Raw genomic sequence first — 23,091 nt, forward strand, 5'->3', positions numbered from 1 at the left:
TCACAGAGAGATCTTTAATTGCTAGGACAAAAATATCTGTTTTTATAACTGACCATAAAACAAATTGAGGTTTAAATGAATGTCATCTTTAAACAATCAAAGACCTTAAATTATGTTGTAAGTAGCTCTATCTGCCTTAGACTAAACTTTTGACATTTCCTTTTGGTAGCAGTTGATGTAATTCTTCAATAACACAAACCCCAAAGGAAATCTGGGGGAGGAAAATAGGTTTATTCAAAGAGGACAAATCATACAGGGAGGTAGATGGTCATTCTCCCCTGTCCTCAGTGGTTCTCTCCTGTGGTTCTCTCCTGTGGTTCTCTCCAGTGGATCCCTCCTGTGGTTCTCTCCTGTGGTTCTCTCCAGTGGATTTCTCCTGTGGTTCTCTCCTGTGGTTCTCTCCTGTGGTTCTCTCCTGTGGTTCTCTCCAGTGGATCTCTCCTGTGGTTCTCTCCTGTGGTTCTCTCCAGTGGATCCCTCCTGTGGTTCTCTCCAGTGGATCTCTCCTGTGGTTCTCTCCAGTGGATCCCTCCTGTGGTTCTCTCCAGTGGATCTCTCCTGTGGTTCTCTCCAGTGGATCCCTCCTGTGGTTCTCTCCTGTGATTATCTCCCCAGAACAAAAAGACAGGATCTAGTTTTATAACCTAGCCCTAGCCTGTGGTTGAACCAATTAGAAGTCCTTGCAGTACAACTGGGACAATGGCCAAATAACAAGTATCCTGTTTCAGGCTCACTGTATAGACAAGTTCCTCCCATGTCTCTGACCCATTGATCAATAATTCCCTATTACAGAAAAAAACACTATTTCCATTGATCGTTAATTCAATTTACTTCTTGTCCTTTTGACCTCTCGTACTCTGTCTCTGCGTTGTGTATTTATCTTCAAAATATTTGTATACTTTCCTACAGTGGCTTGCGAAAGTATTCACCCCCCCCCCCCCCTTTGGCATTTTTCCTATTTTGTTGCCTTACAACCTGGAATTAAAATTGATTTTTGGGGGGGGGTTGTATGATTTGATTTACACAACATGTCTACCATTTTGAAGCGCCAGACATTGCATTTTCCTTGATGGCCAAAAAGCTCAATTTTAGTCTCATCTGACCAGAGTACCTTCTTCCATATGTTTGGGGAGTCTCTCACATGCCTTATGGTGAACACCAAATGTGTTTGTTTATTTTTTTCTTTAAGCAAATGCCCTTTTTTCTGGCCCCTCTTTCGTAAAACCCAGCTCTGTGGAGTATACGGCTTAAAGTGGTCTTATTGATACATACTCCAATCTCTGCTGTGGAGCTATCTCTCTGATTTGGTCCTGCCGTACATACCTGCACGTACGCTACGGTCACAAGACACAGGCCTCCTAATTGTCCTGAGAATTTCTAAGCAAACAGCTGGAGGCAGGGCTTTCTCCTATAGAGCTCAATTTTTATGGAATGGTCTGCCTGCCCATGGGGGCTGTGCTTTGGCAAAGTGGGTGGGGTTATATCCTTCCTGTTTGGCCCTGTCCGGGGGTGTCATCAGATGGGGCCAAAGTGTCTCCTGACCCCTCCAGTCTCAGCCTCCAGTATTTATGCTGCAGTAGTTTATGTGTCGGGGGGCTAGGGTACTTCTCCTGTCCTATCCGGTGTCCTGTGTGAATTTAAGTATGCTCTCTCTGATTCTCTCTTTCTTTCTCTCTGTCGGAGGACCTGAGCCCTAGGACCATGCCTCAGGACTACCTGACATGATGACTCCTTGCTGTGCCCAGTCCACCTGGCCGTGCTGCTACTCCAGTTTCAACTGTTGTGCCTGTGATTATTATTATTTGACCATGCTGGTCATTTATGAACATCTTGGCCATGTTCTGTTATAATTTCCACCCGGCAAAGCTAGAAGAGAACTAGCCACCCCACATAGCCTTGTTCCTCTCTAGGTTTCTTCCTAGGTTCTGGCCTTTCTAGGGAGTTTTTCCTAGCCACGGTGCTTCTACACGTGCATTGCTTGCTGTATGGGGTTTTAGGCTGGGTTTCTGTACAGCACTTTGAGATATCAGCTGATGTACGAAGGGCTATATAAATACATTTGATTTGATTTAAGGGTTATATTTGGTCCCTTTGTTACCTCTTTGATTAATGCCCTCCTTGCCTAGTCTGTGAGTTTTGGTGGGCGGCCCTCTCTTGGCAGGTTTGTTGTGGTGCCATATTCTTTCCATTTCCAATGCATTTAATGGTGCTCTGTGGGATGTTCAAAGTTTCAGATATTTTTTTTATAACTCAACTCTGATCTGTACTTCTCCAAAACATTGTCCCTGACCTGTTTGGAGAGCTGCTTGGTCTTCATGGTGCAGCTTGCTTAGTGGTGTTGCAGACTCTAAGGCCTTTCAGAATAGGTGTATATATACTGAGATCATGTGACAGATCATGTGACACTTAGATTGCACACAGGTGGACTTTATTTAACTAATTATGTGACTTCTGAAGGTAATTGGCACCAGATCGTATTTAGGGGCTCCATAGCAAATGGGGTGAATACATATGCACGCACCACTTTCCCGTTGAAAAAAATATACAATAATAATTTGAAATAAGTTATTTTTTTCATTTCACTTCACCAATTTGGACTATTTTGTGTATGTCTAATACATGAAATCCAAATAAAAATATATTTAAATTACAGGTTGTAATGCAACAATATAGGGAAAATGCCAAGGGGGATGAATACTTTTGCAAGGCACTGTACTTATATTGAAACTGGAATCATTAATGGTAAAACAGCCACGTTCTTTTTACAATATTATAACCTAACGTGTCAGGCGTAACAGAAACGCCTTAGAGGAGTTCCCATATCCGGTTTTCAGCAGAAAAGGAAGTTCGGTTGACAATATCTGTATGCCCGAAAACCAGAACATTCCATTGTTGGCAACTCATTTAAGGCTCACAATATTACAACAACAAAGATGTTACTGTAAACAACCAACACTGTCCCCCCAGACATCCTCTCACCCGCGCTAGAAGAGCACAATATGTACTGCAATTGTATTTTTCCTGCTCCTCAGCTCAACAAAAACAATAACTATGGTGGGGTGGCCAGTGGCGTTGTTTCCCCCTACCTACTGCGGAGTCCATTTTCTATTTGTACTGCCGATCTCTCGAATCAAGAGAGGGATTGCCTAGTGCAGGGTTTGGCAAACTGGGGCCTGTGGGCCAGATTCAATGGGAGGTTTGAGTAAAATACAAAAAATATACACTAAAAATATATTTTGAGAGGGGTGATGATTCATTTGGGTAAAAATAAACATGTTTCAAAATAACTGCAATTTTTCTGGCCCGCAAATAGATTTTGACAAACAAATCATACCAAAACAAAATGTGCAGCCCTACATTGAATTTAAAAATCTCGGATTGGCCCTTGAGCAAAAAGGTTTGCCCACCCCTGGCCTAGTGTATATAATGTGATTCTAATATGAAATATTACACATTTACATATAGCCTATAGGAAAACTGCCCTAGCCCTTCTGATTCTCAGGGAGGGGGTAGGGCTTTAAACATGGTAGTGGTGTAGTAGTCAGTGTGTGGACAGTAGATAGACCATAGCACTGCAGCCCTTCTGGTTCTCAGGGAGGGGGTAGGGCTTTAAACATGGTAGTGGTGTAGTAGTCAGTGTGTGGACAGTAGATAGACCATAGCACCACAGCCCTTCTGATTCTCAGGGAGGGGGTAGGGCTTTAAACATGGTAGTGGTGTAGTAGTCAGTGTGTGGACAGTAGATAGACCATAGCACCACAGCCCTTCTGGTTCTCAGGGAGGGGGTAGGGCTTTAAACATGGTAGTGGTGTAGTAGTCAGTGTGTGGACAGTAGATAGACCATAGCACCACAGCCCTTCTGATTCTCAGGGAGGGGGTAGGGCTTTAAACATGGTAGTGGTGTAGTAGTCAGTGTGTGGACAGTAGATAGACCATAGCACCACAGCCCTTCTGATTCTCAGGGAGGGGGTAGGGCTTTAAACATGGTAGTGGTGTAGTAGTCAGTGTGTGGACAGTAGATAGACCATAGCACCGCAGCCCTTCTGATTCTCAGGGAGGGGGTAGGGCTTTAAACATGGTAGTGGTGTAGTAGTCAGTGTGTGGACAGTAGATAGACCATAGTACCACAGCCCTTCCCTTTCCACACATCATATTAACAAAAAGCCAATGACTGAGTCTGAGGAAGCCCCAGCCAGCAGCAACCTGGTCACAGGCGGAAATCATTAATAGGTGCATCCTAAATGGCACTCTATTTGTTATTTTATTATATAGTGCACTACGTTTGACCAGGGACCATGGGGCTCTGGTCAAAATAGTGGACTCTGTCGGCCGGAAATAGGTTGCCATTTGGGACACATCTCTAATTATCAACTGTCAGAGCAGAGACCACAATCAGCCCTACTATGTTTTTTTTGAGGGGGCACTGATGATTCCCCATATCTATTATATATATTTTTTTGTATTAATTATGAATTGTGTGTAAAATATATTGTATATATTTCAGGTACAAATGTATTAAAAAATAAGGGCGCTGTGTTCTGCCCTCTCAGTTTCAGTGGGCCTGACGTCTCTGAGTCCAATCAATTCAGACAAGTCACACATTTCAGCCAAACTCCACATTCATTAACACAGTGAGCAATCCACCTCTTTTACGCCTCTCTCTCGTCACAGGCACCAGCTAGTGAATCACACAGCTATGACTGGCGCCAGGTCTAAGTTATGACTTATTGACATTGCAGGTAAACATAATTTCGGGGTGGCAGGGTAGCCTAGTGGTTAAGGCATTGGACTTGTAACCGGAAGGTTGCAAGTTCAAACCCCTGAGCTGACAAGGTACAAATCTGTCGTTCTGCCTCTGAACAGGCAGTTAACCCACTTTTCCTAGGCAGTCATTGAAAATAAGAATTTGTTCCTAACTGACTTGCCTGGTTAAATAAAGGTACATTTAAAAAACATAATTTCCTAAAAAGTCACAAAATGATCTCGGCTTGGTAAATGGATTTGATGTTGTATTTTATCTCTTATCCTCAAACAACCTTTCGTATGTTTCTTTCGTATGTTTACAAACTTGAGTGAAAGCCCAAATTCATTGTGTTGTTTGGTGTGATCAGCTGCCAAACTAATGTCACCCCAGGACATGATGTTACTGGGAAAAAGATCAACAAAGTGTTAAAACATAACAAATAAACCAAAACAATATGAACCAAATAGATATATTCTAAATTAAATATGGTATAGTATAGATATGCCTGTGTATGTTGATAATTGTTTTCAATAATTTAATAACAATATAATTGTTTTAAATTGAACATATTCTTAATAGTGGGCCATTTACAGAGTATAAACCTTAGTTAATATGTAACCTAAATATACTAGACTCAAGGACATCAAGAACAGAACGAATGGGAATCCAAACAAATCGTTATATGGCTGGGTTTATATGGTCGGTGAGGCTCTCTCTCTCTCTCTCTCTCTCTCTCTCTCTCTCTCTCTCTCTCTCTCTCTCTCTCTCTCTCTCTCTCTCTCTCTCTCTCTCTCTCTCTCTCTCTCTCTCTCTCTTTCTCTCTCCATTTCTCCCTCTCTCTCAGTCACTCATTTAGTACTGCAGATGTGCTACACAAACCAAGCCAGACTGCCAGCCAGACAGACTGCGAGACAGACAGACAGACAGGCAGACAGACACCCCCGCACAGTTTCCGTGAAATGCCCAATTCGAGTCTGGGTGACGTCTCATCATCGTTAGGTCGTGTTGTGACGTTGTATGTCTCCGAGCGGTAGCGGTTTCTAGCCGTAGCTTGTTGATGGTCGGTTGAACCGAATGAAGAGAAGCCGAAACGACCTCATTCAGGCAAGTCTTTTAAAACTGGTTTCTGTACGTTGTTATTCGCTTGATGTAAATATGTAATTTATCACGTTTTCATTTTTGTTTGTTTTTTTTTTAAACGTTTTTTCCCCCCCCGAAATGGAGCCATGATTTGAGGCTTTTAACCAAAGCGGTCGCTAGTAAAGGTTAGCCTCGGCTAGCTGGCTTTGGCTTCACACAGCGTTGCGGTTGGGTGTGTTGTCAGGGGCCATGCTAAGCTAACTCCAGTCCCCGTTTGGCCAACTGGCTTCAATGTATATATTTTTTTTGTCGTTTTTAAGTTAACTCGAATTAACATTGATTTTCGCTTATCGAATTGGCTTTGGTGTTTTCTCTTACGCAGTCCTCATATGTTGCCGTAATTACCCCCCTCCCAACATTTAATGAACCCACTGTATTCGCTATTGTATCAGTTTTATATTCCGAAATACTTATTTTTGTTGTGTTTCGTTGGTGTAAAATACACCACAGCCTTGGCTTTTACATTGCTAGTATATATATATTTTTTTGTATTCAGACGTGTTGGCTAAATGTGTCGATAACGTTAACTAAATCCGTAATGTTGTTCAGCTATAGCTAAGGACGTTAACGTTAGTTTTGTAATTAATTGTAGGTCGGGTGTTAGACAGCAGCCTGGCCAGTGAATGTCATTATCAGTGCTGTCTGCATACCAGTGCCATGACCGTGGCGAGCCAGAGGAGGGGAAGTAGAGTTTGGAGACGAGGGGTAGAGAGAAAGAGGGACAGAAAGGGAGTTTGGAGACGAGGGGTAGAGAGAAAGAGGGACAGAAAGGGAGTTTGTAGACGAGGGGTAGAGAGAAAGAGGGACAGAAAGGGAGTTTGTAGACGAGGGGTAGAGAGAAAGAGGGACAGAAAGGGAGTTTGGAGACGAGGGGTAGAGAGAAAGAGGGACAGAAAGGGAGTTTGGAGACGAGGGATAGAGAGAAAGAGGGACAGAAAGGGAGTTTGGAGACGAGGGTAGAGAGAAAGAGGGACAGAAAGGGAGTTTGGAGACGAGGGGTAGAGAGAAAGAGGGACAGAAAGGGAGTTTGGAGACGAGGGGTAGAGAGAAAGAGGGACAGAAAGGGAGTTTGGAGACGAGGGGTAGAGAGAAAGAGGGACAGAAAGGGAGTTTGGAGACGAGGGGTAGAGAGAAAGAGGGACAGAAAGGGAGTTTGTAGAGGAGGGGTAGAGAGAAAGAGGGACAGAAAGGGAGTTTGTAGACGAGGGGTAGAGAGAAAGAGGGACAGAAAGGGAGTTTGGAGACGAGGGGTAGAGAGAAAGAGGGACAGAAAGGGAGTTTGGAGAGGAAATGAATATGAATGGAGCTGTGCGCGTTGTCCTTGTTAGCTACGAAGGAGAAAAAAACTGGGTAAGGGACCCTCGACTCTCAACGTCCATTTTATTTTATTTTTTATATATTTTTTTTAAGGAGAAAATTGACGTATTTTTAAATATTAATATGAACGACCCTGTTAAAAAAAAAAACTAAACAACAATATTATTTGTGTTGCGTGGAAACATCCGTTTGGGTTGGAAGTCAACGCGTGAACCTGTTCTCCATTGCATTGGTGAAGCATTCGGTATTAATTGCATTTAATTATGGGAATAGGATTTTTAACAATAACTACGACCACCTGGTCTGCAGTCCCGCGTTTTGTACCCGGATAGTTGCTTCCTTTGGTGGAAAGATCTGTACACTGTAGTTACTGCATGGATGTCAGTGGTGCTGCTGGTAGAATGCTGTACTGTCGTCCGCACACGGCTACTGACTATGCGCGGTTAAAGACATCCGACTGCCTAAATGCAGTATTTATATATTTTTGTCCTATATGTTTGTCTTTGACAGTCACCCTTTTTTTTTCAATGGATGATATTTGTCACACAAGCACTCAATGTGATTGTAGCTAGTTATATGGGAGGCTGCTTGTCATGTTGTCGCCGAATTTTGAAAGGTTTCCACTGAAATGCTGTAGATATATTTTCCTAATGTTGGATTACAGTAGTTAACACCGTGCACTGTATTTACTGTTAATACAACGGTCGTTTTAAGGTATACACCGTTTTATTAAAGTCGGAGTTATGCGCTTTAAATGCAGTTAGATTCTGCGGTGTGGGGAAAATACCATGTTCAACATCCATTGAATATCACACTGCGTTTCAGGAACGTAACAATTGAGCCTTCGCTAAGCCCCGCCCCAGAATTTTCGGTATGACCCAGTTGATGGCAACAGTCCTCTAGTCTGACACCTTGAACAAGCTCATGTTTAAATCGCAATAAAAAGCCTGTAATTGAGGGCTATGGCAAAAACTGAGTTTTTCATATAAAAAAAATGTAAAAAGTATTTAAATGGCTGAGTAATTTAACAGGGAAAATGTGTTACTAGGCTGCACCAGGTGTGAACTTTTTTTGTGACAGTATTTAGTGACCTAGAGAGTGCCAGAGAGACCAGCTATATACTGGTTGGTTTAACTGGACAAAACTTTCTGTTGGAAATGGTATGGTGATTTTACTGCCTTTGGGTGATAACACGGTATGTGAATTGCCCCATAGGGTTCAATGAAAAGGGCTGAATGGTGAGATGTTTGGGTGGTGAGGTATGGGTATGCTAATTGCCTTTTGGCCCCCAATAGGACCTTTGAGCCACTCAAGCAGGATAGCACCCCCCGGAAAATACACCTTAAATATATACATAATTATTTTAGCAACCCCTCCCAAACATTTTAATTTCATAATCGGTTAAAATTAGTCTAATTCTATCAAATAAAATGTTATTAGTTACATGCTTTGTAAACAACAACAGGTGTAGTCTAACAGTAAAACGCTTACTTACGGGTCCTTTCCCAACAATGCAGAGATAAAAAATAATAGAAAAGTAAAACGGCTATTAATTAAATGCACCACGAGTAAAGGAACTTGGCTATAAACACGGGGTAACAGCACCCAGTCGATGTGCAGGGTACAAGGTAATTGAGGTACATCTAGGTAGGGGTAAAGTGACAAGGCAACAGGATAGATAAACAGTAGCAGCAGCGCATGTGATGAGTCGAGAGTTAGTCCCAGAGCCTATCTGCATTGACGCTTTTTTTTTGCACTGTCTATGACTTGCGTGGCTGGAGTCTTTAACAATTCCTTTTACACATGGAATACATTTTAATATAGTTAGAGCTTTACCCCCCGTTTCCTCTCTTGGTTTGTGTTAACGCCTGAACCTTTCCCATCCCCTACAGGAAGCAGACAGAGACTTAGACGCAACAATCTGAACAGAAACACTGCAGTCTCCACCATGTACCTTTCTGAACACCAGAAGATCTGGAACATTTGAAAAGATACTAACAAAACCCACAGACTACTCAACGTGGGACTAATAGATCCAAGTGAAGGGGGTAGTGGAAAGACTCATCCATAGCTCTAACTCTGACATGGCCAGTACTCAGACGAGTCTGAAAACCCCATTCAAAGACCTGACCTCGTTCAAGGGCAACATGAAGCAGCTGTACCGTGAGAGAATAGAAGATGTGCCCATTAAGAAGAGGCTGATGGCTGAGATGAACCTGAAACGCCGAAACCTGGACCCTCTGACCCCCCTGCCCTGGACCCCCAAGGTAAAGAGGGAGGCTGGGGAAGAGCAGACCCAGGACCGGGAGGTGGATCCAGGCATGACTAGATCAATAGAGATGGACAGTAGGGGGGAGTTCCAGGTATGTGGAGCGAAAGCTTTAGACCTGAGCCCTGGGCTGAAACACACGCTGGCAGCCTTCACTCTCAGCAGCGCGCGCTCTCTGGGGGGCCCAGCAGCCTTCTCAGCCCGCTCTGGCCACGAAGCATCCTCCTCCCCCAGCCCTGGTTCCTACCCTGGCATGGCACCTCTACCCTCCCCTCCTGTGCTGGGAGGTATACCCCTGCTGGTGCCCAGTGACAGCTCCACAGAACTCAGCCACTCCCTTCTCGAGGGAGAATCTATCTCGTGCTTTGCCGTCGGCGGGGAGAAACGCCTCTGCCTCCCCCAGGTGCTCAACTCGGTTCTCCGCCACTTCTCCTTGCAGCAGATCAATTCCGTGTGCGACGAGCTCTATGTGTACTGCTCACGCTGTGATGGGGAACAGCTGCACATACTCAAGGTGCTGGGTATTTTACCCTTCAATGCTCCGTCCTGCGGCCTCATCACCTTAACTGACGCCCAACGCCTCTGCAACGCCCTCCTCCGCCCGGGGGCTGTCCTTCCCTCCGAACCCATCACCAAGCAACCCGGCCAGGAGCTCCTCAAGGAGACTGAGGCCAGCTTCCAGGTGGAGCACCAGTGTCTGGGGAAATGCCAGGGTCTGTTCGTTCCCCAATTCTACGCCAAGCCCGAGTCGCCCTGTATTCAGTGCGTGGAGTGCCAGCTGCTCTTCTCTCCGCAGAAGTTTGTGATGCACTCTCACAAGTCGCCGGACAAGAGGACCTGTCACTGGGGCTTTGACTCGGCCAAGTGGCCGTGCTACCTGCAGCTGGGGAGGAAGTACCTGGGAACGGCGGAGGAGCCGCAGCTCAAACAGCTGTTGGAGGACATGAAGGACAAGTTCCACTACAACCGAACCAGCGACAAAGTAAGTAACGAATGACTTCTTATTGTGTTTCTGAACAGATATGTTTTCCGTCAGACTACTTTGTGTGGTTGCACTGTCATTGGTAGAGTCTAGAGAAACCAGCCCTTGCTGTGTGTGTAAGACGATACATAGGGGGACAGGTGACATTCTTCCTGCTGCCCGTATGGTGACATTTCTTTGGAGATTTACCCGATTGTGTTTTACCCAAAATACTCAGACTTTTCTGTTTCCATGTATGCGGACTAGCACCCGTGTCTCACTGGGCCATGGCTCTGGCGGATCTGCTCTGACCCTGGGCCGAACTCAGGCCCTGGGTACGTTTCAGCTGGCATGGCAGGTAGCCTAGCGGTTAAGAGTGTTGGGACAGTAACTGAAAGGTCGCTGGTTTGAAATCTCAGAGCAGATTAGGTGAAAAATCGGTCTGTGCTCTTGAGCAAGGCACGTAACCCTAATTGCTCTTGTAAATCGCTTTGGATAAGAGTGTCTGCTAAATGACAAATGTAAATTTACATAACAAGGACTAACTGAACTTGAGCACTTTCTCACAAAGCAACTGTCTAATTTTATTGGTCAAACACACATATGTAGCATGTGATGCTGTTGATTGTGTTCGCCCCAAGCCTTTAGTGTCACATTCCTGGTGGAAACACAACACTAGCGCTGACATGTACATGGAAACACAACAACACTAGCGCTGACATCTACATGGAAACACAACAACACTAGCGCTGACATCTACATGGAAACGCTGGCAACTCACTAATGTGGGGGTAAGTCAAGATGGTGTAGTAGATCAGAGTGGGGTTGGACAGGCTAACTGCTGACCAGCTGGTCTCTCCCGCTCTGGGTCACTGCTGTGTGTGTGTGTGTGTGTGTGTGTGTGTGTGTGTGTGTGTGTGTGTGTGTCACACAGGGGAAGAGCATCATTTGTCCTTCGGGTCAGCTGGAGGTCACTAGAACCATCAATAGGCAAGAGCACTGACTGGACTAGTGGACTCTCCCTCGCTCACTCTGACCTCTGGGCAAGATAGGGGGGACAGTTTAGATTCATTAAGTTCATCCCTCCCCTATTTAAATGACCTTTTTAAGCATTCCAAAGTCATTTTTGTCATTCAATTTGTTGATGGTTTTAAAATACAATTTATGTGGAGAATCTTAATTGAATGCCTTAGTCCAGGACTAGGCTGACGATCTGTCTGGGGAAACAGCCTATGATCTTTATTCGTACCACTGAACTGGAGTGTGCAGTAACCGGCAACCCAAGCCCATACATGGGCGAATGGCCAAGTTGCATTACCATCACCACCAGTGCTGTTCACAGAAGACCAGAACCAAACAGGATTCTACAGAGCAGAGTTTTAAAACATAAAAAAAAAAAAAGTTTTTCTTTGTTGTTGTATAACAAAAATTAAAAGGGACAGTGGGAGAGAGCAGAGCAGCAGGACCCATAGAAATGGCCAACAGGACCCATAGAAATGGCCAACAGACAGGACCCATAGAAATGGCCAACAGACAGGACCCATAGAAATGGCCAACAGACAGGACCCATAGAAATGGCCAACAGGACCCATAGAAATGGCCAACAGGACCCATAGAAATGGCTGACTCCAGCTGAAAACAAAGCTCTAGATGGTTTCTCCTCTGATTGGTTCATTGCTATGACATGACAGGACCTCTACTTAATCAAACTGGACTATTAGGGTACGTCACAAATAGTACCCTTTTTTTCTATATAGCACATTACTTTACAAGGCTCTGCTAAAACACATGATGTACTATATAAAGGGAATAGGGTCTAGTTTGGGACGTAGGCTTAGTTTTTTTGCCTTGTCGTTTTAATGATGGCTCACTAAGGGAGAGTTGACTAGTTAGATGACCCTGACTTTAACTGGTGTTTTCCAGGTAGGCTGCTTTGAATTCAATGCAGCCTGGCAGGTTATGGGTTAAACAAGAGACTATGGACTCCCAAGTGTTTTTATAGTGTCTGTGTATTTCTAGTGTGTGTGCTGTGCAGGTGTGACAACACTGCTTGCTGTACAGTCATTTGGCACTCCCTGTCTGCTGTGTTTGTCTGGCAGAAAGAGGGGGAGGGAGAGGGGCCCAGCCTCTCCCATATGTTTCAATTTGTGTGTGTGTGTGTGTGTGCCGGAAATACCGTCTGGTGTCTAGTCTAGCGCCCAAACCACATTCCTCCCTCCCACCTTCCCCTCCCTCTCGCACTTTGGCTTGGTCCGCTGTGTTTGTCTGAGAGACTCCTCCTCTCTTTCATACAACTGTTTTTCGTCAACTTGACCTCCACCTTTTCTATCTGAAAGGTATTGCCGGTATCAAAGCCACCCCCCTGCCTAGCGACCTGGTAATCATTTCGGTAAAGTTCTGCTTACAGCTTAGTATGAAACAGCCTTAATGCTGAGGCGGAATTGGCACGCGCTGCCCCCTTCAACTCTTGATGGTTGCTAGGCAGCGCCAGTTAACCATCCTCCTGCCAGTTGTAGACATGTCAATTCTGTCTCTCCGCAGAGCCCACCACTAAGCATGCATTGGTTTCTTAATCACTGAATGGAACCATTTTAAGAACTACTGTGGGAATAAATATCACTGAAATTAAGAAAATATTGGAATAAAGTAAGTTTAGTGCAATTTTGAAGGTATGTATCAAATAGTTGCTTACTGAAACTCCTAAGGTCATCCACTCACTCGTATGTAATACATTTGAAGCAATAGCCTATACCCGCGTGTGGTCAACTAGATGATAATTTCAACACCGTTTTGAGTTGGATGGCGCCATCGTGCTGCTTAAGGAAAGTGTGGGGACTCGTCTTGATAGATTGATTTCTCAGACTTTTTATTTTTCACTGAATATCCGTTTGCACATTTTTAAATAATACATTTTAAAAATTTCACCTGTATACAGTGTGTGAAATGAAGTAAGGAGGTAAGGCAATAAATAGGCCCATAGTGGTGAATTAATTACAATTTAGCAATTTACACTGGAGTGATATATGTGCAGATGAGGATGTGCAAGTAGAAAATACTGATGTGCAAAAGAGCACAAAAACAAATGAGGTAGGTAGTTGGTTGGCTGGGCTATTTACAGATGGGCTGTGTACAGGTACAGTGATCGGTAAGTTGCTCTGACAGCTGATGCTTAAAGTTAGAGAGGGAGATGTAAGACTCCAGCTTCAGTGGTTTTTGCAATTCGTCCCAGTCATTGGCAGTAGAGAACTGGAAGGAAAGGCCACCAAAGCAGGTGCTGGCTTTGGGGACGACCAGTGAAATATACCTGCTGGAGCGCGTGCTATTGCTCTGGGGACCAGTGAGCTGAGATATGGTGGGGCTTTACCCAGCAAAGACTTATAGATGACCTGGAGCCAGTGGGTTTGGCGACGAATATGTAGCGAGGGCCAGCCAGCGAGAGCATACATGTCGCAGTGGTGGGTAGTATATGGGGCTTTGGTGACAAAACGGAGGGCACTGTGATCGACTACATCCAGTTTGCTGAGTAGAGTGATGGAGGCTATTTTGTAAATGACATCGCCAATGTGAAGGTTCGGTAGGATAGTCAGTTTTACGAGGGTATGTTTAGCAGCATGAGTGAAGGAGGCTTTGTTGTGAAATAGGAAGCCAATTCTAGATTTAATTTAGGATTGGAGATGCTTAATGTGAGTCTGGAAGGTGAGTTTACAGTCTAACCAGACACCTAGGTAGTTGTCCACATATTATAGGTCAGAACCGACCAGATTAGTGGGCGAGCGGGTGCGGGCAGCGATCGGTTGACGAGCATGCATTTAGTTTTACTATCATTTAAGAGCATAGAAAGAAGGGCCAGAAGTATACAGAATGGTGTTGTCTGCGTAAGAGGTGGATCAGAGAATCACCAGCAGCAAGAGCGAAGTCATTGATATATATATAGACAGACAGACAGACAGACAGACAGGGAAAAAAAAAAGAGATTTGGCCCAAGAGTTGAACCCTATGGCTCCCCCATAGAGACTGCCAGAGGTCCGGAGAACAAGCCATCTGATTTGACACACTGAACTCTGTCTGAGAAGTAGTTGGTGAACCAGGTATTGGCTACGGTTAGGCTTGGGAAATGTCAGCTGAGGTGATTGAATTTTAAATATATATATTTTTACATTTATTTAACCAGGTAGGCTAGTTGAGAACAAGTTCTCATTTACAACTGCGACCTGGCCAAGATAAAGCCATGTTCATGATTGTCGTGTCTAGTTGGTTCCTTTTATTAGATCATGTTGCCATGTTACGTAGTTTAACAAGTGGTTATTTTGCTCGTCACTTAAAGGCCTAGTCTCAACCAAAAGCCTAACTTCACTGACTTGTCTCAATGTGATTTTTTTTGTTTTGTTTCACCGAATAGGCTATTTGGTTAATTTAGTTTCTGACTGGGTAAATATGTGTAGGGGGGGTAGTATAGCTCATCTATTATATTTGCTCATCAAGGTCTGTTCAGAAACATTTAGCATGCAATAATGTAACCTAAATCAAGTGTAGACTTTTTTTAAAATTATTTTCTTGGTCGCATAAAGGCAACTCCAAAAGCCTGTTGAGGTTGTCAGATATGAGCATGAGACTTGCATGCTTTTGAAAATATCTTCTATCAGTATCAAGGTGTAAATACACAATGTAAGTAACGCTACGCCTGCTCCCTATCAAAGTGCAGTGAGGGTAGGAGAGAGTGGCTTTTTGACACACAATTCATTAGGTTTGGGCTCTTTCAAAATAACTTTTTATTTGACAGCAGTTCTACATGTTCCCGTGACACAAGTTCTGTGGGAAAAGTATTCTTTGTATTTTATTCTGTTATATTCTTACTATGAAATATACTAAGTGGCCAGTTTATTAGATACACCCATCAAGTAACAGGTCGCCCCCCTTTTTGCATCCGGAACAGCCTGAATTCTTCGGGACATGGAAACATGAATCAATTCAAGGGACCTAACGTGTGCCAGGAAAACATTCCCCACACCATTATATTACCACCCCGAGCCTGTACCGTTGACACCAGGCAGGATGTGGTCATGGACTCGTGCTGCTTACGCCAAATCCTGACTCTGCCATCAGCATGACGCAACAGGAACTGGGATTTGTCGAACCAGGCAATGTTTTTCCACTCCTCAATTGTCCAGTGTTGGTGATCGTGTGCCCACTGGAGCAGCTTCTTAGCTGATAGGAGTGGAACCCGGTGTTTGCTGCAGTAGCCCTTCCGTGACAAGGACCGACAAGTTGTGCGTTCCGAGTTAGAATTCTGCACACCACCGTTATTTGTCTGTCTGTGTTCCGCCTGTTAACTTGCATGATTCTTGCCGTTCTCCTTCGACCTCTCTCATCAACGAGTTGTTTTTGCCCACAGGACTGCCACTGTTTGTCGGACAAATGGAATTATTTTTTTAATGGGGTATATTCAATTAAAATAAATGCCCACCCACATCTGCAAACTACTACTACCACTCCTCCCCGGCAAGCCGGCATGCACACGGGAGGTATAAAACACGTATACAGGCAAGAACGTGGTAAAAATGGGCTTGTTTTATAAGGGGTTCATATAAACAAAGCTCTATTTATTTATTTATTTATTTATTTATTTTGACAGGAAAAATACTGTGAATCCTATCAGATGGACAAACCCGGGGGCCACTCACTCACAGACACATCTCCACTGCAGAGCAGACTAATACACACCTTCAGCAGGACACATGATACACCGTAAGGTGTGTGAGACCCTAATGTCTCTGTAATGAGCTGCAAATAACTGGAAGTTAGTGACACATCCCTCTGTCTCACTCATCAGAGGTCCTCGTGTCTGTGACAGTTTCAGGTGAAGGTTATTTTTTGCCCTCTATGCCTGAAGGGGGTGGGAGGACTGTTCTGTCTTCTGCCTGGGGTGGGAGGACTGTTCTGTCTTCTGCCTGGGGTGGGAGGACTGTTCTGTCTTCTGCCTGGGGTGGGAGGACTGTTCTGTCTTCTGCCTGGGGTGGGAGGACTGTTCTGTCTTCTGCCTGGGGTGGGAGGACTGTTCTGTCTTCTGCCTGGGGTGGGAGGACTGTTCTGTCTTCTGCCTGGGGTGGGAGGACTGTTCTGTCTTCTGCCTGGGGTGGGAGGACTGTTCTGTCTTCTGCCTGGGGTGGGAGGACTGTTCTGTCTTCTGCCTGGGGTGGGAGGACTGTTCTGTCTTCTGCCTGGGGTGGGAGGACTGTTCTGTCTTCTGCCTGGGGTGGGGACTGTTCTGTCTTCTGCCTGGGGTGGGAGGACTGTTCTGTCTTCTGCCTGGGGTGGGAGAACTGTTCTGTCTTCTGCCTGGGGTGGGAGGACTGTTCTGTCTTCTGCCTGGAGGGGGGGGGGGGCTGTGCTGGTGCTGTATATATATATTTTTCTCTGTCTTGGTTGTTTGAACTTGTTTTTCTGTCTTCTGATTGGAATTTTAATGTTGACTACTGTACAACATTTGTACTACACTGTGTGTTGTGGTACACACACGTTCACGGTCCGCTGTAACATGAACCTGGGCTGTTCTGAAAGAGCACAGAGCAGATTCCTGTAAAGGTTCTGTTGTAGAGGAAGCAGGTGACTCTGCTCCAGGGTGACATTATCCCCCCCCTCCATTAGAATGGACATAGGAGTGTGTGAGAAGTCTCCCTGCACTGGGATTCCCTTCTAATATCTAACCCTCCCCGTGTGTGTGTCAAATCGAAAACAAATAACATTTTATTTGTCACATACACATGGTTAGCAGATGTTAATGCGAGTGTAGCGAAATGCTTGTGCTTCTAGTTCCGACAATGCAGTAATAACCAACAAGTAATCTAACTAACAATTCCAAGACTACTGTCTTACACTTGTGTGTATAAGGGGATAAAGAATATGTCCATAAAGATATATGAATGAGTGATGGTACAGAGCGGCATAGGCAAGATACAGTAGATGGTATTGAGTGCAGTATATACATATGAGATGAGTATGTAAACAGTGGCATAGTTTAAAGTGGCTAGTGATACATGTATTACATAAAGATGCATTAGATAATATAGAGTACAGTATATACGTATACATATGAGATGAATAATGTAGTGTGTGTGTGTGTGAGAGAGAGAGAGAAGTGGACAGACTGTAGGGCTGGTCCCTAGCTGCTAGCATTCATCTTCCAGACTGGGACTGCCTCAAATGGCACCCTATTCCCTATACAGTGCACACCTTTAGACTGGGAGCTCCACAGAGCCCTGGTCAAAAGTAGTGCACTTTAGGGAATAAGGTGCAATTTTAGGAAACAACCCAGCCACCTGCTGATCTACCACGCTGACTGACTCACTGTTTCCACATCCTGCTGGAAGTTGAAGAGCGAGAGAGGGGGGAGAGAGGCTGTATTCAGATTTCGATACCTTCATTCCATGCCTGTGCCATCCTGGGTTCTACATTATTACCGCTAGTGCACAGAAGGGGAGCATAATCCCCAAAACGTACCCCCCGAAAAAAAAAGACTGGCACTTATCCGAATGCTAACAAGTACTAAGGAATTCTCATAGCGGACGCTGTCCATAACCGATCTCGACCAACCATTTCTCTATGGACCTCAGTTTGTGCACGGGGACATTGCCATGCTGAAACAGGAAAGGGCCTTCCCCAAACTGCTGCCACAAAGTTCGAAGCATAGAATCGTATATAATGTCCTTGTATGTTGTAGCGTTGAGATTTCCCTTTACTGGAGCTAAGGGGCCTAGCCCGAACCATGGAAATATAGCCCCACACCATTATTCCTTCTCCACCAAACTTTAGTTGGCACTATGCATTGAGGCAGGTAGCATTCTCCTGGTATCCACCAAACCCAGATTCTTCCGTCGGATTGCCAGATGGTGAAGCGTGATTCATCACTCTAGAGAACGCATTCCACTGCTCCAGAGTTTTTAAAATGTTTTTATTTTTTATTTTACCTTTATTTAACCAGGCAAGTCAGTTAAGAACAAATTCTTATTTTCAATGACGGCCTAGGAACTGTGGGTTAACTGCCTGTTCAGGGGCAGAACGACAGATTTGTACCTTGTCAGCTGGGGGATTTGAACTTGCAACCTTCCGGTTACTAGTCCAACGCTAGGCTACCCTACCGCCCCAGAGTCCAATGGCGACTAGATTTACACTGCTCCAGCCGACGCTTGGCTGGTGATCTTAGGCTTGTGTGCGGCTGCTCAGCCATGGAAACCCATTTCATGAAGCTCCCGACAAAGTTCTTGTCCTGATGTTGCTTCCAGAGGCAAAAACTAGACAAAGTGACTTGTTAGAACGGTAGCATCCTATGACAGTGCCACGTTTGAAAGTCACTGAGCTCTTCTGTAAGGCCATTCTTTTGCCAGTGTTTGTCTATGGAGATTGCATGGCTGTGTGCCCCCCCAAAAATGTATACACCCGTCAGCAACTGGTGTGGCTGAAATAGCCAAATCCACTAATTTGTAGGGGCTCCACGTGCATGAACAAAAGTACCTCTCACACACTCTGGACTCCGACCATTGCTCATCCTAATATTTCTTGATTACATTCTTCTTTTACTTTTAGATTGGTGTAGTGTTGGATATTACTGCACTGTTGGAGCTAGGAACACAAGCATTTTGCTACATCCGCAACATCTGCTAAACATGTATTTGACCAATAACATTTAACCGCTGTTTTGGGAAACTAGTACCCTTAAGCGTCATAAAACAATTACCTGACTGGCAAAATGAACGCAATATGCCTTATTACCTAGTGCACAAGTTGACTGCAGTATTTATTTAAAAAGTACTAATATTCAAAGCCCAAAAAGTCACTTACCAAAAGGCTAACAAGTATTAAGGAATCCTGATAGCATTTAAGTTAGACAACACTAACGACTGCATTGCGAATGTTTTGTACAGTTTCTGACCTGAAGTATGTATACTAGTAACTCAAACCCTACTCAGTTTTCTGCACGCACAAAAATAATGCTAGCTGGCAAGGTTCTTTATCCAGGAGGGGATTCTGCTGTTACCAAGCAAATTCTGGATTTTGGAAGAAGCTAACCACTTAGCTCTAGTAAGCTAACTAGCTAATACATAAAGCTAATAACTATCTGGTGGTTGTGAATTGCAAACTGTAATTTAGATCACCTGGTGCATGCTGCACTACTGTGTGTGGCACAAGGCTCCGGTCTCTTGGCTTGTAAACAAACACCACGTGACTGGGGACTACCTACCGTAAGTTACATCATGTGACCAATGACATGACCGCAATGTTCTCGATCTCAAGTTGACTACGTATTTACTTAAAGTAGCTACAGATTCAAATTGATAAAAAATACAATTATGAAATAGTTTGAAAAACAATCCCCTGGCTTTTTCCAGATACTACGGTATACCGCCCAAGCCTACTCAATTGCGTACTTCTCTCGTACTCAACCCTCAACCCCTCCCGCTGACCTCCTCCAATGTGTTTTTGAGAAGGTGAGGACCGAGACTTAACTTCTGGAAGTTTGTTTTCCCCCAACGGCTGCTGTTTCCATATCCTTATTGGAGTGTTGAGAAGTCAAGGCCCTTAGTCGTGTACTTTCCTATGGAGTGACGGAGAACATGCCTTCAGAGAGAGTGAGAGAGAGCTTAGCTTTGTGTGTGTGTGTGTCTGGAAACCCTTGGACTGGGTTACAATGTGCACATTGACACTGTGTAAACAGTGGCTGGCTGACGAGAAGTAAGGGTTAAACTAACACGCTGATCGGGGGTTGATTCTGTGAGGCTACTGGAAGTGTGTTTTTCCCAAAAGGCTGCTGTTTCCATATCCCTGTTCAGGAGTCAAGGCCCTTGGTTGTATTCATTTGGTACCAAATTGGGAACAATTGCCACCAGAACTTATCCAATAAATTCTAATTTTGGTGTTTTTTGCTTCAGTGTTTTGCTGCAACGATTTCTACTGAACACAACCCCGGTCTCGTCTCTTCATTGGTCCATTGTGCCTAGTGGAGCCACTAGTGATGCGCCGATATGACATTTTTGGCCGATACGATATCCAATATTTTCCTTGCCAAAAAACAATACTGATATTAAAAATTTTAGCAGAGTTTTAACTATTTAACTGCACTAGAATTCTTAACGCACACACATGGACGCAGCGGTCTAAGGCACTGCATCTCATTGCAAGAGGTGTCACTACAGTCCCTGGTTTGAATCCAGGCTGTATCACATCCGGCTGTGATTGGGAGTCCCATAGGGCGGCACGCAATTGGCCCAGCGTCGTCCGGGGTAGGCCGTCATTGTAAATAAGAATGGCTCTTGACTGACTACCTAGTTAAACGTTAAATAAAAGTTAAACAAACGTTAAATACACACCACACTGACCAAAATGATACTTTGTTTGGCATTTTATACATGTCCCCATTATCAGTAAAACATCATCTCAACCTATTTCTTTCACATACTTGCTGTGCTGTTTCGTTGTGCAGTCATTTCGTTCCCCAACCAGGATTTCTGTGGAACTCCGTTTGCTTGTCAAAAGAGATGTGAGATTGTTGACCAATCAGGACCTGAATATGACTGCACCTTGCATAATTTAACGCGTTATTGATTACACTATCACTCATATGTCTTATGTCACATCGATTCATTGATACGTATGCTATGATGCTGGTGACGTTGTCTCGCACACCTACAGTGCTGGTCATGAATTTAAAAAATAAAATAAAAGCAAGCTAGTTCATAGATGCAAACAATGTTCTTCCCCAAAACCATAATCTGTTTTGGTAGCTTTGGTCAACAGGGTTAAAATAGCTTCTTAGCCATTTATTTTCATGAATTTTAATTCATTTTCAGTAAGCGAACAAGTGGAAACCTAGCTAAAACGTACAAGGATTCCTAAATCATTGCTAAGAATAATGAAAATGACTGCAGATTCTACTGGTCATTGTTTTCAGGCGGTTGTATTGGTGCTAGCTAGGTACAAAGCTAAAGGTTGCTACCCCAGAAGTTGCAGTTCGTGATCTGTGTTTGCTTGTTTGCAGACTTTTTTTGTTGTATAGCTTTGACAGTGCGATTGTATCTTTTTTGACCAGCAAAGACCCAAACAGCATTCCATAGTATGTATGCATGTATGCCGTTTAGCTAATAGCAGTGATGCTATTACTGTTTAACTCCGGTAGGGCAACATCTGAAAAATAGCGCACTTGGTAGTTTGTACCGGTGCTCGACCAGTCGGCGAAAGCCAACATCACTCACGACAGACAACAGTTGATTTGTCAAGGGCAATTAATTCCATTATCTTGGCGTTAATGGATTTCGCCTTTTGAGTTGCCTTGCTGAATTTTTTTTTTACTCTTTTCAAATGACTGCTCGATCCACAAAGCAGACATTGTGGGCAAGGTTATGAGTGCTGTGTTGCATATGTAGTGCACCATTTTAAATGGCATCATTACGAAATGTGCATACCTTAAATAACGTAGGTACGTTTTGACATCGGCGTTAAACTAGACATTGGCCCGATACCGCATTTTAGCTAATATCTTCCGATATATGTTCACCGACTATTTTTATTTATTTACAATTTTAAATTCCAGGTCATACAGCAAAAATATATTGGTGCATGTGCGAGTAAAATGTAGAGCCCTGCATTTACCTAGTAGCTTAGCCAACCTCTGCTCTCCTCCCTGTAATGTCAATAGGGTGTTAGTTAAACCTGGTTCACACAACACCTGGGGAATGAGTAACCTCCTTCAACATTAGTTTTGGGTCTCAAATTTTGACTTACTCAAACTGACCCAATTTTTAAAAATGTATTTATAATTTTTGGTAATTTTACCTTTTTCTTTTTTTCTCCCCAATTTTGTAATATCCAATTGCTATCTTGTCTCATCGCTGCAACTCTCCAATGGGCATGGGAGAGGTCAAGTCATGCATCCTCTGAAACTTGACCCGTCAATCCGCACTTCTTAACACCCGCCTGCTTATCCCGGAAGCCTGATGACCGAAGTCAGTCTGCAGGCGCCAAGCCCGCCACAAGGAGTCGCTAGAGCGCGATGAGCCAAGTAATAAAGCCTCCCCTAACACGGACGACACTGGGCCAATTGTGCGCTGCCCTATGGGACTCCCGGTCATGGCTCGGACCCCAAGTCTGAAGTGACGCTGCAGCACAGCGATGCAGTGCCTTAGACCGCTGTGCTATTCGGGAGGCCTAACTGACCAAGTTTTTAACTGAAATTTGAACTTTGCCTGTCATATTTGTTCACACCAAAGATGAAGAACCAGGTTATCAAATTGTGACCCTGATGTGTATTTCAACAATGGAATAGTCATGTAATTGTTTTCTCAACAACTTGTACAGCAACGATCTGGTAATGATACAGCGTTGAGTGTCAATAGAGACGTTGGTGAGATAAGACTTATGCTTTAAAATAGGTCGGTGACGATACCAGCATGAAAACACGAAGCAGACCAAACTATTTGATCCTTTAAAATCCTGCTGTATTTAAATTTGTGTGTTTTTTATATTTGATGTATTTTTATATTTTGGAAAATAAATACATGAATGACAATGTTTCTTTCCAACATTAGGGCTTTTTTTCCTAAAGAAGTTAAATCTGTTTTGTTTCCTTGCCACGGTACTGTTTTGCAATACTGGTATCGTCCCGCCTCTACT

At 44.0% G+C, this 23,091-nt stretch overlaps 1 protein-coding gene and 1 long non-coding RNA gene across 5 annotated transcripts in view; one reads left to right on the top strand and one right to left on the bottom strand.

Moving 5' to 3' along the window:
• Positions 1-20,037, bottom strand: LOC127910936 (uncharacterized). Its single transcript, XR_008076911.1, has 2 exons — positions 19,890-20,037; positions 1-607 (listed from the first exon to the last, which is right to left on the bottom strand). It is a non-coding gene; the product is annotated as an uncharacterized LOC127910936 (long non-coding RNA).
• LOC118376405 (ski-like protein) overlaps positions 5,546-23,091 on the top strand; it is a 43,599-nt gene continuing 26,053 nt past the window's right edge. The window contains exons 1-2 of one of the 4 annotated variants that reach the window (XM_052476159.1): positions 5,546-5,852; positions 9,098-10,452. In XM_052476159.1, coding sequence (XP_052332119.1) covers positions 9,286-10,452 — 1,167 coding nt within the window. In that variant the 5' untranslated portion in view covers positions 5,546-5,852; positions 9,098-9,285. Of the gene's footprint in view, positions 5,853-6,826; positions 7,235-9,093; positions 10,453-23,091 lie in introns of those variants that run through there. The other 3 variants (XM_052476157.1, XM_052476160.1, XM_052476158.1) reach the window with 3 other exon arrangements.

The sequence above is a fragment of the Oncorhynchus keta genome, chromosome 23 (genome assembly GCF_023373465.1).
Source record: "Oncorhynchus keta strain PuntledgeMale-10-30-2019 chromosome 23, Oket_V2, whole genome shotgun sequence".
NCBI lineage: Eukaryota > Metazoa > Chordata > Actinopteri > Salmoniformes > Salmonidae > Oncorhynchus > Oncorhynchus keta.